We start from the raw sequence: 19845 nt of genomic DNA, 5'->3' as shown, positions 1-19845 counted from the left end.
GAATATTTCTCATTGCTAGTAGTGCCATTGCAGTGCATGAAGCTCAATTCCACGTGAGTGAGTAAAATCCAGGAAGCTATGGAAATAGCTGGGTCAGTGGTGACACTAAAGTCTGTGTTTATAGCAGCAAGCTACAATGTAGGTCATTACCTTCGAGTGAGCTCTAGTACATCTCTATGAGTGGCTATGTGAATGCAGTAGCTTGAGCCTATGCCTGTTTCACTTGCAGACTTTTTTAGAAAATAGACACAGTTGCTGTCTTGGTGTGCATCTATGAAATGATTAATGATGACTTTTTTGCCTCTTAGGAGAGTTATGTTGAGAGAACTTGAAAAAAAATGAGGGAATGGGATTAAGCCAATATGGGCAGAAACTATATGTAGCTCTGAAACAGTTTAGCAATATGGTATAATGATTTCTTTTTTTTTTTTCTTTTTACTTCCACCCTGGGTGAGACATTTTAATGACCAGGTGGTTATGTTTCAGAGTGCCTATGAGCTTAATGTAAGGAGACAAAGACATGGACTTCCTGGAACATGAGTTATCTCTACATGAATGCATCCTAAAGTAGATCTATAAAATTTGTCAGTTGCAGAGGAGAGCATAATGTCCACATTACTGTAGCTATTTCATTAAAAATCTTACATGTTGTTGGATATATTCATTGCAGACCAATGTAGAAGAAAAATACAGTAAACTTGGAAATACAAGGGAGTTTTTTCTGGAGCTTGATTCAAGCACAGGAGGTTGGAAATTGTGTTTCTGGGGCCAGCAGTGTATTATTTTTTATTTGGCTTTAAATCCATTGTTTAGATTGAGGGTATAGCAAATTTAATCTAGAACCAAGTGTCGCAGTAAAAACCTTCTCTGATGGGCATGTACAGCCCTGGCTATTAAAAAATCCTTCCCTTTCACATCTCCTTTTATTAAAAACTCCAAATATTTCCTTAAGTTAGGGGCTGTTTTTTCACATACCTTGTCATGCCAAGCACTCATACTTGATCATCCCTAGAAATTCTCACTCAGCTCTTTTAGTCAAATGATCCTCTCTGGAAATAGGAGATCTGTGATGAAATAGATAGAGTTTGACTATTGATTTCCAGTAGATCCATTTTACCAATGCTGAATCTTTGATGAACTCTCTCTCATGGGGCTGTACAAAGAACTGTATTTGAAAACTCACAGGCAGAATGCTCAGTTCCAGTAAATCACACATTTCATGACAGGGTGGGTTAGCTAGAGTTTAAACACACTTCCTCCCAAGTTTTGTTTAATAGTTAAGATCAATCTATTTAATAATGTAAGCATTAAACAGTAACATTATAAGAAGAGTAGAAAGTGTAAGGAAGAAATCATCCCATCATACAGCATTTTGACAGGATTAAAGGCTTACAGAGAAAGGAGGAAATAAATTGTGATGAGAAATAAAGAAATATATGCTTTGTTAGTTCAGTAGATTCTAGGTACATCAAGCTTTGGACAGCAGTGTTGGGGATATGCATAGGTGGGATGTTCAACCTTTTGTTACATGTGGCCGTGTTAAGCTTTCATTTGGATTCACTGACTATTGGGACTTACCTAGAAGAGCATTGTGTCCAGTGAATGAAATTTTCAGCCAGCTGGCTACCTTTAATTTTTTCGGTGCTGTCACAGCTTAATCTCTTCTGTTTGTCTGTTATTACCAGATGTGGACTGCTGCACTTGCATATTGACCAGTGTCATTTCACACATGTGGAAGTGCTGTGGTTTGCATTATGACAAGTTGCACTCTTTTCTTCCAGTTTCGCCTGGTGGTAAAGACAGCGCTGAAGCTGCTGCTGGTGTTTGTGGAGTACACTGAATCCAACGCACCGCTTTTAATCCAGGCAGTATCTACTGTTGATGAAAAGAGAGGTGAGTAGCCTTACTTGGGGGTTGCAAAATCCCAGCGTCGCTGAGATCAAGGTAGCATTTCATCACTGATTTCAGTGGTTTTAGAGTTACTGTCATGATGCCTGCTTTGTGCAACATACCATTCATTTCTTGATTAAAAGCATATTGTGTGGTTGTCTGAGGAATTAATTATAATGGGAAAGTAAAGCATGAAGAGCTGAGGAACTCGATTGCCTTCCTGCACACCACAGTCACTGCCCCTTCCCTGCACCCACATGCAAAGTAAACCCCCTTGTATCTTCCAACCTCAGAGGCTCCTCCAGGCAAGGCCGTCTTTCCGCTTCCTTCTGAGAAGCAGCAGTCTCATTTAGAAGAGAAAATGATATCTAATCAGTGTAATCCCTTTGAAGAGAAAGACGAGGTCAGTAATAGTACAGGCCTTATAGTAAAAGCAAAACCATCTGTTGTTACATTAAAATAAAGCCCTTGAGCAGATTTTATACTATGAAATCTGTTACCCTTCAGGCTCATGAAAAATACTTGAATATGTATACTGTATTTTTTACAAATAAATAGAACAAAAATGGTTCTTTCTTGTTCTTCCCACAAAGCCATCACTAAGCTCCTGGGGCATTCTCTCTTGATGCAAAACATTCCTTTGCCTCAAGGAGCGTTTTTGAGGTTAGGAGATCCATTGTTGTGGTCTCAAACACTGAGGTTGAAAGCAAGGTTCCCTTTGTGGAGCAACTGCCTCCATGCTGAACTTGTTTAAGCGACTTGATATGGTAAAAGTGAAACAAGAAAATATTGGGGGTCAGGGAAAAAAGAAAGGTGGTGCCAGAAATAGGAGAAAGGAGCCAGATTTTACTTTCAGCTATCAGAATGCATTGAGAAGAAAAAAACATAAATTATCTCTTGTGGCAAGGAAGAAGGCAGGGGCAATTCCAAAACAACAAACTCTGCAGGTTGGCTTTCTGTTTTGAATTAAAACCAATAAACCTTACAATACCATAAGCATAAATGTAATTACAGTATTCATGTAATTGTGAGCATGATGATTTATTTTTGCAGTCAGCATTTCCTCAGCATTATGAACTCACTGGTATTCTCAACCTGTGCAAAGTGCCATCTATTGGCATGCTGGTAAACCTCATTAAAGGAAAAAGAGAAAGGAGGACCCTAAATAAATTACCATGCTCTGTGTATTCCCTTCTGTATCTGTAGAACAGCCTTAGGCAAACATTTACATGTCCTGAAGTAATAAAACAACTTAAGTAGCATCATAAAACTTGAAAAAAAATGATGTGTGTAGATAGATGAGTATCATGATGAGAGGTTTTATGGGAATTCTCATACCCATGGTTTGGTGGATTGTCTTGAAAACAACCCAAATATACAGCTTTCCCTTCTTCTTTTTTTTAAAAAAATATTTTAATTGAGTTGTTGTACTTAGCTCCTTAAGAGATTTTTTTCTGGTTTTATATTTAGTTCCCTTTTTATGTCATCAATGTAATAGTCAGAGTCATTATGGTTAGTAAAGGCTTTTAAGACCATCAAGTCCAACCATTAACCAAGCACTGCCAAGTTCATCACTAAACCATGTCTCTCAGTGATACATCTACACGTCTTTTAAATACCTCTGGGGATGGTGACTGTACCACTTCCCTGGGCAGCCTATTCCAAAGCTTGACAACCCTTTCCATAAAGAAATTTTTCCTAATAGCCAAGCTAAACCTCTCTTGATGCAACCTGGGGCTATTTCCTCTCATCCTGTCACTTGTTACCTGGGAGAAGAGACTGTCCTCCACCTCGCTACAACCTCCTTTCAGGTAGTTGTAGAGAGTGTTAAGGTATCCCCATCAGCCTCCTTTTCTCCAGGATAAGCACTCTCAGCCACTCTTCATAAGACTTGTGCTTCAGACCCTTCAACAGCTTTGTTTCCCAATTCTGGGCACACTCCAGTACCACACTGTCTTTCGTGCAGTGAGTGATCCAGAAATGAACACAGGATTTGAGGTGCAGCTTCACCAGTGCCGAGTACAAGGGGATGATCACTTCCCTGGACCTGTTGGCCACACTGTTTCTGATACAGGCCAGGATGCCATTGGCCTTCTTGCCCTGGCCCATGTTCAGCTGGCTGTCAACCAGCACCCCCAGGTCCTTTTCTGCCAGGCCACTTTCCAGCCACTCTTTCCCCAGCCTGTAGTGCTGTTGTGACTGAAGTGCCTGGACCTTGCTGATCCTCATACAATTGGCCTCATCCCATTGATCCACCCTGTGTCATCAGTCCTTCCTCTCCTCCAGCAGATCAACACTCCCGTCTAACTTGGTGTCATCTGCAAACTGACTAAGGATACCGTAAATCACCTCATCCAGATTGTTGATAAAGATATTAAACAGGAGTGGACCCAACACCGAGCCCTAGGGAACCTTACTAGTGATCAGCTGCCAGCTGAATTTAACTCCATTCACCACCACTCTTTGGGCCTGGTCATCCAGAAGTTTTCTATGCAGAAAACAGTGCACCTGTCCAAGTGTCCAACCCCTGAGCAGCCAGTTTCTCCAGGAGAGTGCTCTCAGAGACAGTGTCAAAGCCCTTCACTTTTAGTTGGGGTGTGCTATGTTTTAATTTTTATTTTTAAATCAGTGGCTTATAATTGAGGAATACCAACCTTTAATGACTGACTAGAATAGAAATACAGAGGAAGAAAAAAGCAGTGTGCCTCTTCTTGAACCATTGTCATAAATCTCAGCAGGTATGTAATTAGGTTTAGCACTGCTTTGATAAAAGTCCAGTGTTTCATGTACATACAAGGTGATGAGATATGACATAATTCTTCAACATGTGTACCACACATGATTAACATAAAGAACCCCATAATAACTCAGCCTGGTTTCAAAGCAATCCCATCTGTGGTTTCTATGTGTGAATACATCCATATGCAAACTGAAGTACAGAGATCCACAGAAGTACCAGCATTACTCTCAGATGCAAGCAGACCATAAGTGAATAACTGCATGGCCCTCATCATGTAGGAAGTAGCTTCTACTTACAGTTCCATCTAGCTCCCCCCTTCCTCCCGCCTCTTCTTGTTTTAGAACCCCAGAGGAATTTGGTCTCTTTTCAGTTGAAGCATACCAGACTGCACAGGCTCTGGAAAATGGAGCTAGCATTGCACTCTGCAGTCTAGGGCTACTTTATCATGAGCATATTTTAGGTCAGAGATTAAAGCCCCAAGACTGACCTGGACACTGTCACGTACTGATTTTGAATTAAGTATCTGCTACCCGACCAGTTACATTATTTGTAAATGGCCCTCATTATCAGTTCTCTGCTTTTCCTGACATTTTATTCATAGTTAGGTATGCACTAAATTAATGCCCATGCTCTGGGTAGGAGCATCTGGAAGGATGTAATTTCACTCATGTTTAAATAGCCTGGAGTACAAGATGTTGAGGTCTTTCCAAGAGTATTACCCCCTTTCCATTGTGTGTCTGCTGGAGAAAGACACTCTCTAAGTCAGTGGCATTACTCATGTGAAGTTTCTGCCCTTGTGCAAGGTTCTTCCTGTTCTATACATACTGTGCACAGCCTTTGTAGCTGACATGTCAAGATTTTGTGTATGACGTGAATTACACCGTTAAAATAAGGATTTAAAGAGGAAACTGAGAAAAAACTGAGACTTAATGGCCAATGCTATTCAATAAATAGAGTGTATTAATGTAATATAGGCTAAGCTGTTGCAGCCTCATAGTTCTTTGTGTGTCTGTGCACCATGCTTGATTACTCGGGAGGCTGTGAGTAGCATGAGGGTTGAGGCTCCAGCCCTCCTGACAGAATGGCTGCAATAAAGAGCTCTTCCCAGTGACAAGCCTGTAAAGAGCAGTCAAGCAGTTCTCATTTTACCCATTAGAAGGCAGGAGAACACACAAAAAACTCGAGCCCTGCTGTTTTACTTCATTGAGCCTGTTTCATCACCCCTATTGATTTTGCCACAAGTTTTGCATTAAAGTCATAACCTTATGAGAATATCTCCATCTGCTCCCAGAAGAATCCCTGGGATGCTACATCATCATTCTTCTACATCAGGATTGGGTGAAGGAGAAGGTTCACCTATTCCCTAACTAGAATGAACAGGAGGCAGTACTATCAATGACTCTGATAGAACTATTAATGTAGAGTTGAATGTACCACATTAAACCTTTCTTTTCAAATGCCATTTTCTTCATTATGATCTCAATCTGAACAGGTCTCTTTTTACTTTAAGCATACTGGACTGTACAGCCTCTGGAAAGTGGATCTGAGAGTGGATGAGAGCAGACACCTGCTCTCGATCTGCACATATCATATGTTGCTGGATCATGGGTTGGCTCTCATTATATCTTAGCAAGGAATATTAACCCAACTACAGTAACACAGCAAGTTCATGGTGCAACTTCCATACCAGAACTACCTTGCCCCTAGGTGGGTAGATGGCCTTATGGCTATTTCCGTGTTCACTTCTTGTCTGAGATCATAATGGGAAAAAATATCATTTGAAAGGAAAGGCTTCATCTAGTACAGACTTTTTGTAGCTTTATCAAAGTCATTGATAGTATTGCCTCCTCTTGACTGTAGTTAGGGAATAGATGAAGAATTTGGAATTAAAGCCTAGATTTTGGAAATTGTCCAAGTTTATTAGCAGCAGCACAATGAAAGCCTTTAAAAGATAGATGAGCTATTACAGGGCTTTGCTTGCCTTTCAGCTGTTTATTTGCCTTACAGCTATTACTTGCCTTACTGGTAAGGGTGGCTGGTTAACAATTTTTAAAAATTGTAGTCCTAAAACAAAAAAGCAGTATGGTAGAAGAAATGTATATATCATTCTTGTAGGAAAAAGCAAGGTGACCCTGAAATTATTCTTTTATGATAATCAAGAAGTATTGAGACATTCAAGAAAAAAAAATTAAACACAAGGATGCTGTCTAAAAACAAACCAGGATTATTCCATTAAGAATAAAATGTACCTGCAAAAATAAAGGCATGTTTCTCTAGAAGAACTCTCACTGAATAATGCAGTGGATTAAAAAATTAATTTTTTATGTTGTTACCAACTCATTTTTTTTTCCAGCTGGTATTCTTATAAGTTAGACTTGCATGGTTTCTCTATTTTGTTTGTCTTTCTTATTTCCTTCCATTTTTTATTTTTTCACAGGAAACCACAGGAAGGCATTTTTGTAGTGAGGATATGATTCCTGCTGATCATATATCATTTGTGAGCTGAGTGAATTTGTTCCACATGTCTTTTGAACATATACTGCCCAAAATGTCTGGCAATATAGAGAACCCGGTAAAGAGGTGTCTAGTGTATTTTCATTACAGACACGTATTTGAATTAGCATTTAATTAGTAATGCACATAAATACTTCTGGAGAGCTGAGAATTAATCCCCCTCCTCCACTGATCTTGCTTGAGATAAAAAAGCTCTGATTTATTATTCAGTAGTAAAGATCAGAGGCTGTCTCAAAAAAAGGGGGAGAGAAAACAGGAGAAATATTGCTGTCTGTTCATTCGTTAGTAGACAGGTTTTCCATGTGGTGCACTGCCATTGCCTTGAAAAGGCAGATCCTTGGTGAGCAAAGATCTGATGTCTGTGTAGCAGGGTATATGTAAGATATCATCTTGAATAAACAAGGGCTGTTATCACTGTGAGAGTAATGCAAGAGTTTAGACCTCAGGGTTACTGATCAGTCAGCAACAGGTGGTTGTGATGGCACATTTGCATTTTACTACCTGATTATAATCAACTCTCATTATCCCTCTAATGTTACGGGGATGTGGACTGTTGAAATACTCTGCATGTTACCCTCTGAAGTTCAAAGACTCTCACAGTGCCACTTCTGTAGTTGAATTCTATATCTCTAGGATCGGATTAGCTCTCTACTTCGTCCTCCTCACCTCTAACTTCACTCCAGACAAAACACTGAATTATAGTCTTTCAATATGTACTTCACTTTTCAGAGATAAAATTTAGTAGATGCAATCATCGTGCCATTTAGCCAAATGAAATAGGATGGTTTTACATGATACCTTCCACACAAGAGGTTGTCTTGAGTCTGGGTGGTGTGTTGCCTGTCTGATGTTTTTAGCACAATAACTCACTAGGCCACTAGGGTTTGATTATCAGATAAATATGCAAATTCAAATCAACATGCAAATCAAGCAGTATGTCATAACTAAAGGCACAAATTTTGACCTTACTTAGTGGAAAATGAGAGAAACGTATCTGAAAGTTCTGTAGATGGGTTTCTTATAAAAATAATAATGAGAACCAACCACAGCAAAATTCTTTTCCCCTCATTGATAATTTCTTTTATTTCTTTAGCCTGTAATTTGAGAAAACTGTTTCTCTGCCACACTGTTTTGTTAACCTGACTTACCTTAATGCAGCATAACTCAGCATAGCACCAGGAATATGAGCAACAGGAGCACTGAAAGCATAGCTTATAGGGTTTTGCTGAAGATTTATCAAAGCCTATGTGAACCGATGATAGGTTCAGTAAAATTCCTCGCACCTGATTTTCAGAAGTTCGGTGTCAATTCAAACTGGGCTAACAAAGCTTCCTTCATCATCAAGGAGGAGAAGTTGGTACGTTTGGAGAAAGTCTACCTGGCGTATTTTAGATCCCTGCATTAGGCTGCACTGTAGTTTTCATTGTCTACATTAACTTCACTTTCAGGAAAGCAGGAGAGACTGTAGAAAAAGCTGGATCTTTCTGCTTGAACTTTCCTCTTGCCACATAATCCATCTTGTGCTACTTCTTGGATAAGTGCTGATGATTTAGCTTTCCATTTGGATCACTGTAACCAAGAGTTTCTGCTTTTCTCTAGGAACCAAGCCATGGTCCAACATCATGGAGATACTGGAGGAGAAGGATGGGGTTGATACCGAGCTACTGGTTTACACAATGACCTTGGTTAACAAGGTTTGTTTACTTTGTTAGCATAACTGGTGGACATGATGTTATTGTTTTCAACTGTTTGGTGAACTTCCCTGTTGAGAGTACGTGACAGAGACTTGTCATGGAGAAGTTGCAGAACATGCTGTAATCAATCAGCACACTCTTGTTACTTGTGCTTCAGTCACCCAGAGGCAGTGGCTGGGAGCAGAACTGCTATTTTGCTAGATGCTGTGTGGAACTGTGGTATTACATGGCTCCTCTCCCAATGCTGATGCTGCAGTGCTAAACAAAAACTCAACAAACTAACTCAACTGATTATCCAACGGGAGAAAGAAAGCAAGTGCTGGTGAAAAGATCACATGCTCACAAAGGCTTGCATTGTACACAATTTTCTAGTTCAGATAGTTTAAGTAATTTTGGTTTTTAATGTAAACTAAGTATGATGAATTTAACAGGTCTGAGTGCTAATAAGAATACTTCTGCTTAAAAAAATAAGGTTACATTTTTTCTTACTTCCTTATATTTTCTGCTGACCTAATTTACAAGTAATAGTTTTACAGTAAAATCACATGTTTTCTGAAGTATTCATTTGTGCTATTGAGCAGAAAAAGATGGAGAAAATGGAAGGTCCATGAAAGTTAGAAATGTATTAGTGTAAATACCTTAATAATCAGCATCTAGTCCTAGACAAATCTTAGGGTGACTAAAATTAAAGATTAATTTTTAAAGGGCACAGAATATCAGCATACTACTGGCAAATCAAAATAACTGTGTGGTACATGGTTATACTTAATAGGATGGAGTATTAGGAAATATCATTATTATTACTTAATATATTCCCTTGAAGATCCTGAGTTTGTTGGCTGCCAGTTTATTGGGTTCTTGGCTACACAGTAGGGTTTGTGAGTTGCTCTGTTGTTGGCATTATTTATAAAATGATTTCTTAATGGCAGATATTGTCCAGCAAATATGCCTAAGAGGAACTAACCTGTCCTGGTGACATTGCTGACGTTACTCTACTTTTGCTTGGAGTCACCCTTGCTCCTGCTTCCATGGTAGTAAAGTTCCTCTTGAGTTTAAAAGACCACCTTGTCTTACTGCTGTACTCTTTCTGAAAAAGCATCGCCAGTTACATATGCTTCTGTCTGTGGCTGCTATTAAAGGCAAGGTGACCAATCTTTAGCAGCTCCGCTTTACACCTAGTTTTTTTTGTGTACCAATTCCTCTTGCTGAGATAATTCTCTTCATCATTTGCCCAGTTGTAATCTACCTAGTGTTTGACTTCCTCGAAGATTTTGTTCTCTGTTGACTCTTTTATTATCCTATAGCTGATTCCCTTAGTCTGAGTTTTTCAGTACATTTAAAGCTATTTTTAGGACAAGATAGTTCTTTAAAAACACACAAAAAGAAAAAGCATCTCACAGTCAAAGGAGCAAGGCAGTTACGAAGATGAAGGAAGAGAGGAATCCCACAAATCCACACTTATAATTATGATCTGGCTTATGGGCAGTTTTATGATGTTTCTAATGGGATATTTTTCATGATTATAGAGAAAGCAGCAAGCAGCATGTAACAGTTGTAATTTTTTCCCCCGCAGAGAATACAAAGAAGTCTCAGATGGATTTAGCTTCTCTAGGCAAGGAAATATCAAAGCTTTCAGAGCAGGCAGAGTCCTCGTGAAGGATTTGTCTTAAGGAAGCATACTTCTACTCCTTCTTTCTCCATGCATACATTTACAGACTGTTTTCCTTCCTACTCAAGAGTGCAAAACACATCTACTCAGGCATAAAAATTGCTCCAGTCCTTTTATCCTCTCTTTCTCTTTTGTTGATGCTTAACCAATTTACTTGAGCTAATATTTCATTAATCCTCTTCTAATTTGCGAGGATTTAGGCATTAATGAATCTCTTAAATAAGAGTGATGCCAATGCAGATACTTCTGGTTATATATTGTTCTGGTATAACCTTTGTTATCTTCCTTGGGTTAGTTCCTATGATCTGTTAGATCTTATTCTAATCTCTACTTCCTTATGTTTATTACTGAAGTCTGGATAGATTAAAGTCTTTGTGTTTCCTTTGTATAAAAAAAAGTTGACCAACTACTTATCAAATGCAGAAAAAAATTCTGTGTTTCATTTAATTCACTTTCTATTCAACTACTATAAAACCTCTTCCTTATTGAGATTACATTGGAAGCTTTGTAAGTTTTAAAATTACTGATTTTCTTTTTACCTGTTATTAATATTGCTTGTTCTCTCATACAGTATAGTTTCAAATAGATAAAATAATTACAAGGTACATAAAAATTAATATGTATTAGTATAGCCACATTAAGCACTGAATGGTTTTTAGAAGGTGCAGTATAATTTTAGAATTTAGGCACCAGCTTCTAGTCCAAGTGGGAGCCTGGAGTACCACCAAACAGCAGTCCATAAGCTGTAGTTAAAAAAGAGCTGTTTCGTGTTAGTGTGGTGTTAATACAGCAGCTGGCACATCAGTTACTGATGACCTGCCTTGAGAACATTGCAACTGCGACACTGGAACAATGATTATCCCAAGTCCTGTGTCTGACATTGGCCCCACCGGGTGTTTTAGGAATTGTGGTTCCTGGGAAAACAAATACATGATACTTCCTGTCCCAAAGCAACTGCAAATTTGGCTAACGCCCTTAGGTGTGTTTATTCACCATGTAGTGCTTTTCACCATAACATGTAGGATTTAGGTCATGTCCCTCTCTCTAGTGCATGGGCCTGCTAGTGGAGTGCAGCTTGTTGGGCATTTGGTAGCCGGGGCAGGAGTCCCATATTACTTGAACTTTCACGAAACATTACACACCAAATGGACTTCCTGTTGTCTATATTGTCTCTGCACCACTGCTTTGTACTGTGATTGTTTTGTAAATTACAAAAGTCACCATAATTACTCGTTTTACTAACTAGTGTTAGCCATTTTAAAAACTGCAAATACATAGAGACTTTCGGTCTGGGGCTAATTTATCTCAGATCTTGTTCAGAGACATAACTGAGGATATGTAATAAGAATATTCTGCTATTACCAGCTGATTATTCTGTCTGTAGGTCTCATCATTTAGGATCAGATCATAATGATCAGTTTGGCTGATACACTACCATAAAGCTTTTCCTTTTTCCACTCCTAATACAACTTTATTAGTTTTCTTACCTTTCTTTGTACTGGGACTTTTAAAGGTAGTGGTAGGAGAACATATTGTTGAGGGTTTGGTAAATTGTTGTTAAGAGGATATATCAAGCTCAAAACTTTTGGGCTGGGGTTTTGGTTTTAATTTAGTTCACCGTTCCAGAAATAGCCACTTGAGAGGGAAGAGCGCGAATCTGCAAAGCCTTTCTCACAAGGGCTTGAGAAAGCAACTTGGAAAACCACACAACAGACCAATAAAAATCCTAGTTCAGTGATGTTTCCTCAAACCAAAACTGGATAGAGGCATAGGGGTGAATCTTGAAATTCATATTCATGCTTTCTTTGTACACCTGAGTTCTGAAGAGTTTTGGACTTGACATCTCATTTTTGGTTGAAGATAGCGAGACCATAACAAAATTCAGCAAGCAAACCACAGAGTATGGTTTAAACATGCTTCTCCAAGTGTCTAAATTTTAATTCTCTAGACAGGTTTTCATTTTTTAAGGTTTAGTCTTCAGAACATGAAGAACTGTTTGGGACTTGTATGTGTATTTTGATACTGGAGTATCATTTTGAATTTAACCAGGTACTCAGAAAGGAGCAAAGGCTCTGGAAGGACCTGCCCAATCTATGGTCTCCACTCTTCTGTTAGCAGGTTTTTTTCCTTTATAAAACCACCAAGAAAATGGGGGTCCACTCTTGTTTTCTAATATCACAATCCAGAATTAAAATCAGTCATTTATGCAAGCACTTCACGTTCCTTGTGTTTATTTACTGAAAAAGTGGTTTTCCTATGATAGATTGAACTGACCTTATTGCAACACCAGTAGTGCCCTTTTACATTCCATTTTATAATGTTAGAAATTGAATTTTATATGCTTTAGGCTCCGAGAGTGGGTCTGTGAGTTCCATGACAAACTGTGCAAAGGGAAAATATTTGATTTCTATACCTGAGAGTTCGACTGCCCAGTTCTGGCCAGTAATATGCAGTGAAAATTGGATTTCTACTGCTGTTTGGTTTAAAATTATATTAACTAATAAAAGGCTGCTGAAAAAAGCAGTTGCCAGTAAACACTACCTTATGCTACTGTTTTTCCAGTCTACAGCTTGCCTTACCTTGGATTTTAAAAAAGCTGTTTTTGAGGGTGGGTGATCTGCATATCAATGTTAAGACCATTTCCTGATAATTTTAGGAGTAAATTCTCAGAAGATGTGACTCTTGCACTCTTTTGCAAATAAAACATCACATCTTACTATGCATGAAGGCCCTCAGGTCAGAATAGTTTGAGTTTACATCTTTCATTTGCAAGAGAAAGCCTGATAGTTGAACACCATTTTCTGTTATAATATTTTCATATCCATGTTAAAGCTTCATTGAATTTGCAGTGTGATAGCGTCATTTGCTGAATCCTCCAATGTTTACTCAGAGCTAGGTGTCAGTTTAGGAAGGAACAGAATATATGTGGTATCTGTTTGCAGCACTGTTCAGGAAGTTTTAGTTTCCTAGTCTTCTGTGGGTTTTAAACAGAGGCTTAAGTACTGTCCTGGACAGAGACAAATTTTTAATTAAAGCCTGAACATATAACCCAAACACTTAATTGGTGTTTGAGCTAAGAATTCCTGTTGTGGTGAATATCACCAGGCAATAGTCCTGTAATGACTGAAGAAGAAAATGTTGCTGTGTTGTGTTTAGTTAGAAAAAAAAAAAAAAAAAAAGTACCTTGTTGATGCAAATATTTCAGTGCCTAACATCACAGGAAAGAAGTATTTAAAGGACAGATGTGTCAGCTGCCTATTCCTCTCTCATTAGTCATGTAATTCAGATCCCTTTTTCTGAATGTAAAGCTTCTTGATGTAGGGAGGCAGCCCAGAGCAGCTGCTCTTTCCTGCATTTTGCTGCTCAGAGCCAGTTTGGAAAACCAGCGTTGACAGAGCACAGTTCATTCTATCCAAACCATGAGAAGTTGAAACTCCTTTTGGAAAGGGCCTGGGTTTTGCACCTCTATCTCTTGCTCTTTCTTTTCTCTACTGGGAATATAGATAAGTTACTTAGCTAATTAAATGGGAGAGAGGAAACTACTTTATAATAAACATCCCTCTGGTGAGCTACTCCAGAATAACTGTGTTGCTTCCAGTCTGTATTCTCAGGTATTTTGCAGAAAGAGCTCTGCACAGACTGGTTCTTGTGAGGACGTGAATGTTGCTCTGCCAGTAAGATGCACAGTATGATCAGTAGTTTCTGCTTAACATCCACAGGATTACACTAATTTTTCTGCATCATCCATAAGGAGCAGTAAAAAAATCAGCACAAGCTGAGTAGAAATCAGTGGCTCAAACAATTACTTTTCAATAATCGTTGTTATTAGTATTCTTTATTTTCTAGTTTGCAAAAGCTCCTCTACATTGTCACTGGTAAAAGGTTACCATGTAATCAGGAATTAACAACTCTTCTAACATTTTATAGGCATTAATGAGTCAGGGTACCTTTAGTATGACTTTTCAAGTTGAAAAGGAGGAGAGGATTTGCTATCTCTGTAATATAAAACAACTTGTGCACAGGGAAGATTGCTGCAGCAGGTGTGGAGGATAGTAGGCACATGGTGCAGGATATTTCCTGCTGTCCTGACATCACACAGCTGTGCACTGGACTTTTTCTTCTTAAGAGCTAAACTTACAGGAATCAGTAGGAAATCAGCTTTACTCATTTCAGCTAAACTGGTTTTTTTCCCTTCTTTACTTTTATCTCTGTGTTTGATGCTTTAACATTCTCAGTTCTTTAAATCTGTACTTGAATGAAGTCAGGAAGAATCCAACTGTGTATTTTAAAGACCCACATTTTCCATACTTTTTTTGTATGAAATAACAACATTTATTTGTTTTGCCAGTTATTCATTTTTTTCTACACAGTGCACAGAGTTGTTTGTTAAAAGCTGTGCCACTTGTTTTTTATTTTCCAGCGGTGTCTCTAATCCCACATCATGGGTTTTACTTTATTGAAATCATGCATAGCACCACATGCCACCTGCTTTTAAAATCCTTTGTTTAATTCTTTTCAAAACAAACAGATTTAAATGTTTTTCTTTTGATTTGTAGACGCTGTCAGGATTGCCAGATCAAGACTCTTTCTACGATGTGGTGGATTGTCTGGAAGAGCTAGGCATTGAAGCTATTTCACAGAGACACTTGAACAAGAAAGGAACAGACTTGGACTTAGTTGAGCAATTTAACATTTATGAGGTAACATAACATGCCCTGTTTTATGCATCTTACAGCTTGTGCAAACTTCAAAGACGAGAGGAGGGGAGGGGAATGTAACCTAGGTGAAATTTGGTTATCTATTTTATTTTAAAAGAAAAACATCTGGTTGCTAGAAGTATTATACACATTTGTGTATGTGACCTACTACGCTACATAGCTGTATTTAATGCAAAAGGATTTCATTCTTAAGCTGGGGCCTACTCCAAGGCAAACCAGCACATTTACTAGCCTTCTTTCTGCAATTGCTAGTTACACATTTTGAAAGAAGTAGAAGTTCTTTCCATATGCAAAAGTATTCAGCTTGTGAAAAAGGTTCGGCTGAGCTCAACTTCACAAATATCACTTGTTCTGCAACTGAATATCCAGTAAGTCCTTGTTTATGAGTTTACACTGGATCAGATCCTGTGCAGTTTACAGCAATGGAGTAATGACTGACTACACATTTACCACCTAGGTATAAAATAACTACTTTTGAAGCATTTATATATAAGGGTAGAATATCCAGTTTCTTAATAATTAGCCTCTTTTCAGACTTTGGAAAGTGTTGGAGTGGGGAGGTTTAGGCTGAAGTTAATGTAGTGTAAATGTGAATTCACGTTCTGATGTGGTGAAATTAAATTACTTCATCTCTGCTGAAGTCCAGCAAAGGATTGGATAGGTTTGATTCTACATTTTCTTCATGAGCTCTACATTCATACCACTTCACTAACTTTAGCAGAGTTAAGTTTTATATACATCAGTTTTCAGGAAGAGCCAGGCCAGAATAGGAACAAGGGAATGAAAGGGCGCCATATCCTTTCATTGATTTATAAATCACTTTTTAAGATATGGTGATTAATCTTAAAAACAGAAGTCTTTTGTGCGTGCTGAGCCTACTGAAAGACTTGATTACGAAATTAGCAGTTAACTTAGTTGGGTACCAGCTTTCTCTTGATGACCAGATTAAATCTAGACATGCCTATGCAGGTTCTTACTTTTGTCTGCCAATGTTGTTTTTGATACAAAAAATCTCTTCTTACTCACATAAACAGATTTTATACTCTAAACAGAGATATCTCACTTCCCCGCCCCCCTTTTTTTTTAGGTCAGCTCTGGTAAGAATTATCAGAATAACAAGACTAATAGAAACAAGAAAATATGTATTCTTCTGATCACCCACATCATCCTCTTCTGTACCTCTGCCTATTTGAGTGGATCTTTCTCATATAAGGATTACTTAAATGTTAGGCTGCATTTCAGATGAGATCCAATAGTAACTTTGTTCTTTCTGCCAGGGATATCTCTCCTCATGTACCATAAGGCAACTTTTACTTTGTTTCTGTTAAAGATATGTCCCATTGGCATGTCAATGGTGTGCTGTAGTTTGAGATACTCAGGTATTGCACCCATACTTTAGTCCTCTACTATTTCCAACACTTTCTTAAGTAGTAGATGGTAACTTCAACTTGATCACTACATGTCATGTGTGAACATGAGGAAATGTTCAATCAGTCAATGCATGAGAGTTTTTTTATTGTTGATTTCACAAGACTTCCTATAAGTATTTTAGAAGGAAATACAGATAACTAGTTGTCCAACATTGCTCAACTTCCTTGAAAATTAAAAAGAAAATTAACACAATTTAGGAGATACATAAATGTATTGTTACAGCTCCTTTAGTGTTCTATACAAGGCATTGGTATTTAATTCCATGATTAATACTGCCATACTGCACTAATGAATAGACAGCAGCTTACAGGGAAAGCTGTAGAAATAGCACTGCTAATAGGAGTTAATCATGTTGAGACTAGTAAATTTTTGAGCCAAGGAGCGAAGACCTGTGGTACCTAAAGGAACTGTGTCAGAAGCCTTGGGTTTCTTCCTTTCTTTCCCAGATGACACTGAGGCATGAAGATGGAGATGAGAGTGCTGACCCCCCTCCCAGTGGGCGCAAGGACCGGAGAAGGGCCAGTCTTGGTGCTGGTGAGCGAAGGGGGTTAGAGCGCCGGCGGAGTCGCAGGCACTCGGTACAGAACGTCAAAAGCACTTTATCAGCCCCTGCGAGTCCATGTGGCCAGTCCAGCTTCATGCTGGGCCATGGGCAGCGCGTTGACGAGCTCAGTGAGAGGTAAGTGCATGAGCTGAGGAATACTCCATTCTTCTCCCGTTACTTTCCCTTACGTTCATTGCATTTTATTAATATGACAGACTTTTCCTTATTTTCCTCTTTTCATTGAAATAAAAACGGAAAAAAAAGCATATTCAGAGTTAAAACACCACCACTAAAAAGAGATGGATTTGTAGGTGACTTACCTGCATAGCTAAGTTCTTTGTCATCATCCATCCTAAGTAAGTTGACCCAAATCTCATGAGGTAGAACATTTGATGTGGGAACTAAGCTTAATTTTATCCATTAACAGATTTATATTCACTATGTCCACATAACAGAAGATTGTAACAAAAGCATAGTACCATTAGTGCAGAGCTATTTGTCCTGTATATGTTGCAGTTCATTCTTTTTTTTTTCTACCTTTACAATCACCATTCCAGCATAAATATTTTCCTTTGAGGCTACACTGTAGTAGTGAATATATCTACTGTTTTATAATTAGCAGAAGAGAAGTAGTAATGACTAGTTGAGCAGCAGTCTGCAACAGTGGAGTCAGTCAAAGATGGTGTCTTTGCCAGTCCTATAATGGTTTTTTTGGGCTATGCATGCTTAGGGAAAAAGGAGCTGCAGATCCTCAGGATGTCTGACTACTGCACAAGACGGCTGGAATTAACTTTGCGTAAATTAGATGTCTGATCAGCTCAACTCCCTTTGATGTCAGTGGAGTGTAGCAAGTACTGGTAGGCTTTCACTTATCTAATGTATTCTACACGCCTGAAATTTCAAGATTAATCGTGCTCTGAAACTGGCTCTTTGCTGACTATAAAGGGAATCTGGCTGACTAGCTTGGGTGAAGATACATAACCTGCAGATAGCTAAAGCTGGACACTGTTATCCCATTGCTGAAGATGCAATTTGCAAAACTGGAGCAGGGTCCATGAAGAGCATATCTTGTATTAATTATAACATTTGGGAAGTTCGTTGGAGGTTTTCTGTTGGTTAGCACTGGGTATGAATTTAGAGCCTTACAATCCTACATTACGTGTAAAGCAGTCCTTCTTGCAAAGCAGACTTGAGTTGACTGAATTGATTAAAGTTTAATGGATTCTGGCAATATGAAAATGTAAGACTCTGGATAACTGAAACAGTAGTTTCATGTTGTATACCACATAATAGCACTTTATTTTCTTCCTTTTTTTTTTTTATTTTCCTTCTTGCGTTTGGCAACACATTCGTGCTTGTTTTCCATCGCCTTCTGTGGCCGGGTCTTCAGTGGGCTGACAGCTGAGAGCCCCATTGTCTTACAGGCTGATAACAAGGATGACAGTGCATTTGAGGATGAGTTTAAAGCATCTTCAGTGTGAGTACAGCTGGGGACTTCAGCTGCTCTGCCTGGTGCATGACCTTGAGCCCTGCTTCATGACTTAACAATGTGACTGGGAATCTGTATCCATGGATGTGTAGCAGATATCATTGGCTTTTTTTGTTAAACTGATGAATTTAGATTGGCAGTGAGGAAATGCTTCAGCTCTACAGAAATTGTTCATTCTCTTAGTGTTAATTCATTAAACAAATAAAAGCCATGCAGGACAACAGCTTCTACAAATACATTTTCTCACTATTAATGTTTGCTTACTAGCTTTATTTTGCAGTGTTCAGTAACTCCTAATAAATTTTTGTTTGAGCTGATTTTTAGAAGGAATAAAATAGGGGGAATAAAACCACGACAGATTAGTTTCATAAGTTCTTTGACATATTTTTTCCACCAACATAGAACAATATCAATAATTATCCTACTTTTTGAAAAAAATTATCTGATTCTGGTCCACATCTTCTTGGATAGTGACATAATTTAAAGCATAATTTAAGTTTAAAACCAGGAAAGAAGTCTTTATCTAAGCAGTCAAATTTAATTTCATGTTGCAGTTATCCTTGGAATCTTCAGTAGGAGAATAATCAGATTCTCTTCAACTCTATTTGGAATTTCTAACTTGCTTACCTGCCTCTGTAAGGGAAGAGGCATTCTTTATAACACAAATGTGTGTAACACTCATCTTTACTTCACATATTAGTTAAATAACGTTCCTGCCCTCCCCACACCTATTCTCCAGTCCTCTTAGCAGGGAAAGACAGGGAGTATTACTTGTAGCTAACAAATAAGATTTTTTCCAACTGGACATTAGAGACTACACAATATGTACCAGTGCCTGAAGATATAAGTTCTATGCCCAGTCAGATTTTTAAAGTTGCCATAAAAAGAAGTTAGTCAACTGTTGGATCTTCTATTATTCCCACTGAGTTTCTAGTAAACAAGCATTTCATATAAGCAGATCCTGTCCTTCACATTTTTGGTTTTGTTATCTGCCCAAATCTGTAGATGTGGTAGGAAGAGGAAAAACAGCCTTCCTGCTTTATCATATTCCGGCAAGTCTCAACTTTCAGTGAAATAGTCCAGACATATGCAACACTGTCTCTACACCTGATAGTGAAACTGAGACTAAAAAAAAAAAAATCTATACAACTTCTAT

General features: G+C 38.4%; 1 protein-coding gene and 1 long non-coding RNA gene across 10 annotated transcripts in view; both read left to right on the top strand.

Annotated features, from left to right (window-relative positions):
* The window catches only part of LOC126635861 (uncharacterized), a 1135091-nt gene that overhangs the window by 889413 nt on the left and 225833 nt on the right, over positions 1–19845 (top strand). The window lies entirely within an intron of this gene.
* Positions 1–19845, top strand: part of FHOD3 (formin homology 2 domain containing 3) — a 387674-nt gene that overhangs the window by 256126 nt on the left and 111703 nt on the right. For all 9 annotated transcript variants that reach the window (XM_050307337.1, XM_050307354.1, XM_050307309.1 and 6 more), the window contains exons 7-10: positions 1782–1893; positions 8744–8838; positions 15064–15207; positions 17103–17335. In XM_050307337.1, the coding sequence (XP_050163294.1) occupies positions 1782–1893; positions 8744–8838; positions 15064–15207; positions 17103–17335 (584 nt within the window). The remainder of the gene's footprint in view (positions 1–1781; positions 1894–8743; positions 8839–15063; positions 15208–17102; positions 17336–19845) is intronic.

Source organism: Myiozetetes cayanensis, unplaced genomic scaffold (assembly GCF_022539395.1).
Source record: "Myiozetetes cayanensis isolate MyiCay16 unplaced genomic scaffold, myiCay2020 scf1, whole genome shotgun sequence".
NCBI lineage: Eukaryota > Metazoa > Chordata > Aves > Passeriformes > Tyrannidae > Myiozetetes > Myiozetetes cayanensis.
Note: the sequence above shows the minus strand (reverse complement) of the source record. Positions and strands in the feature narration are given on the sequence as shown.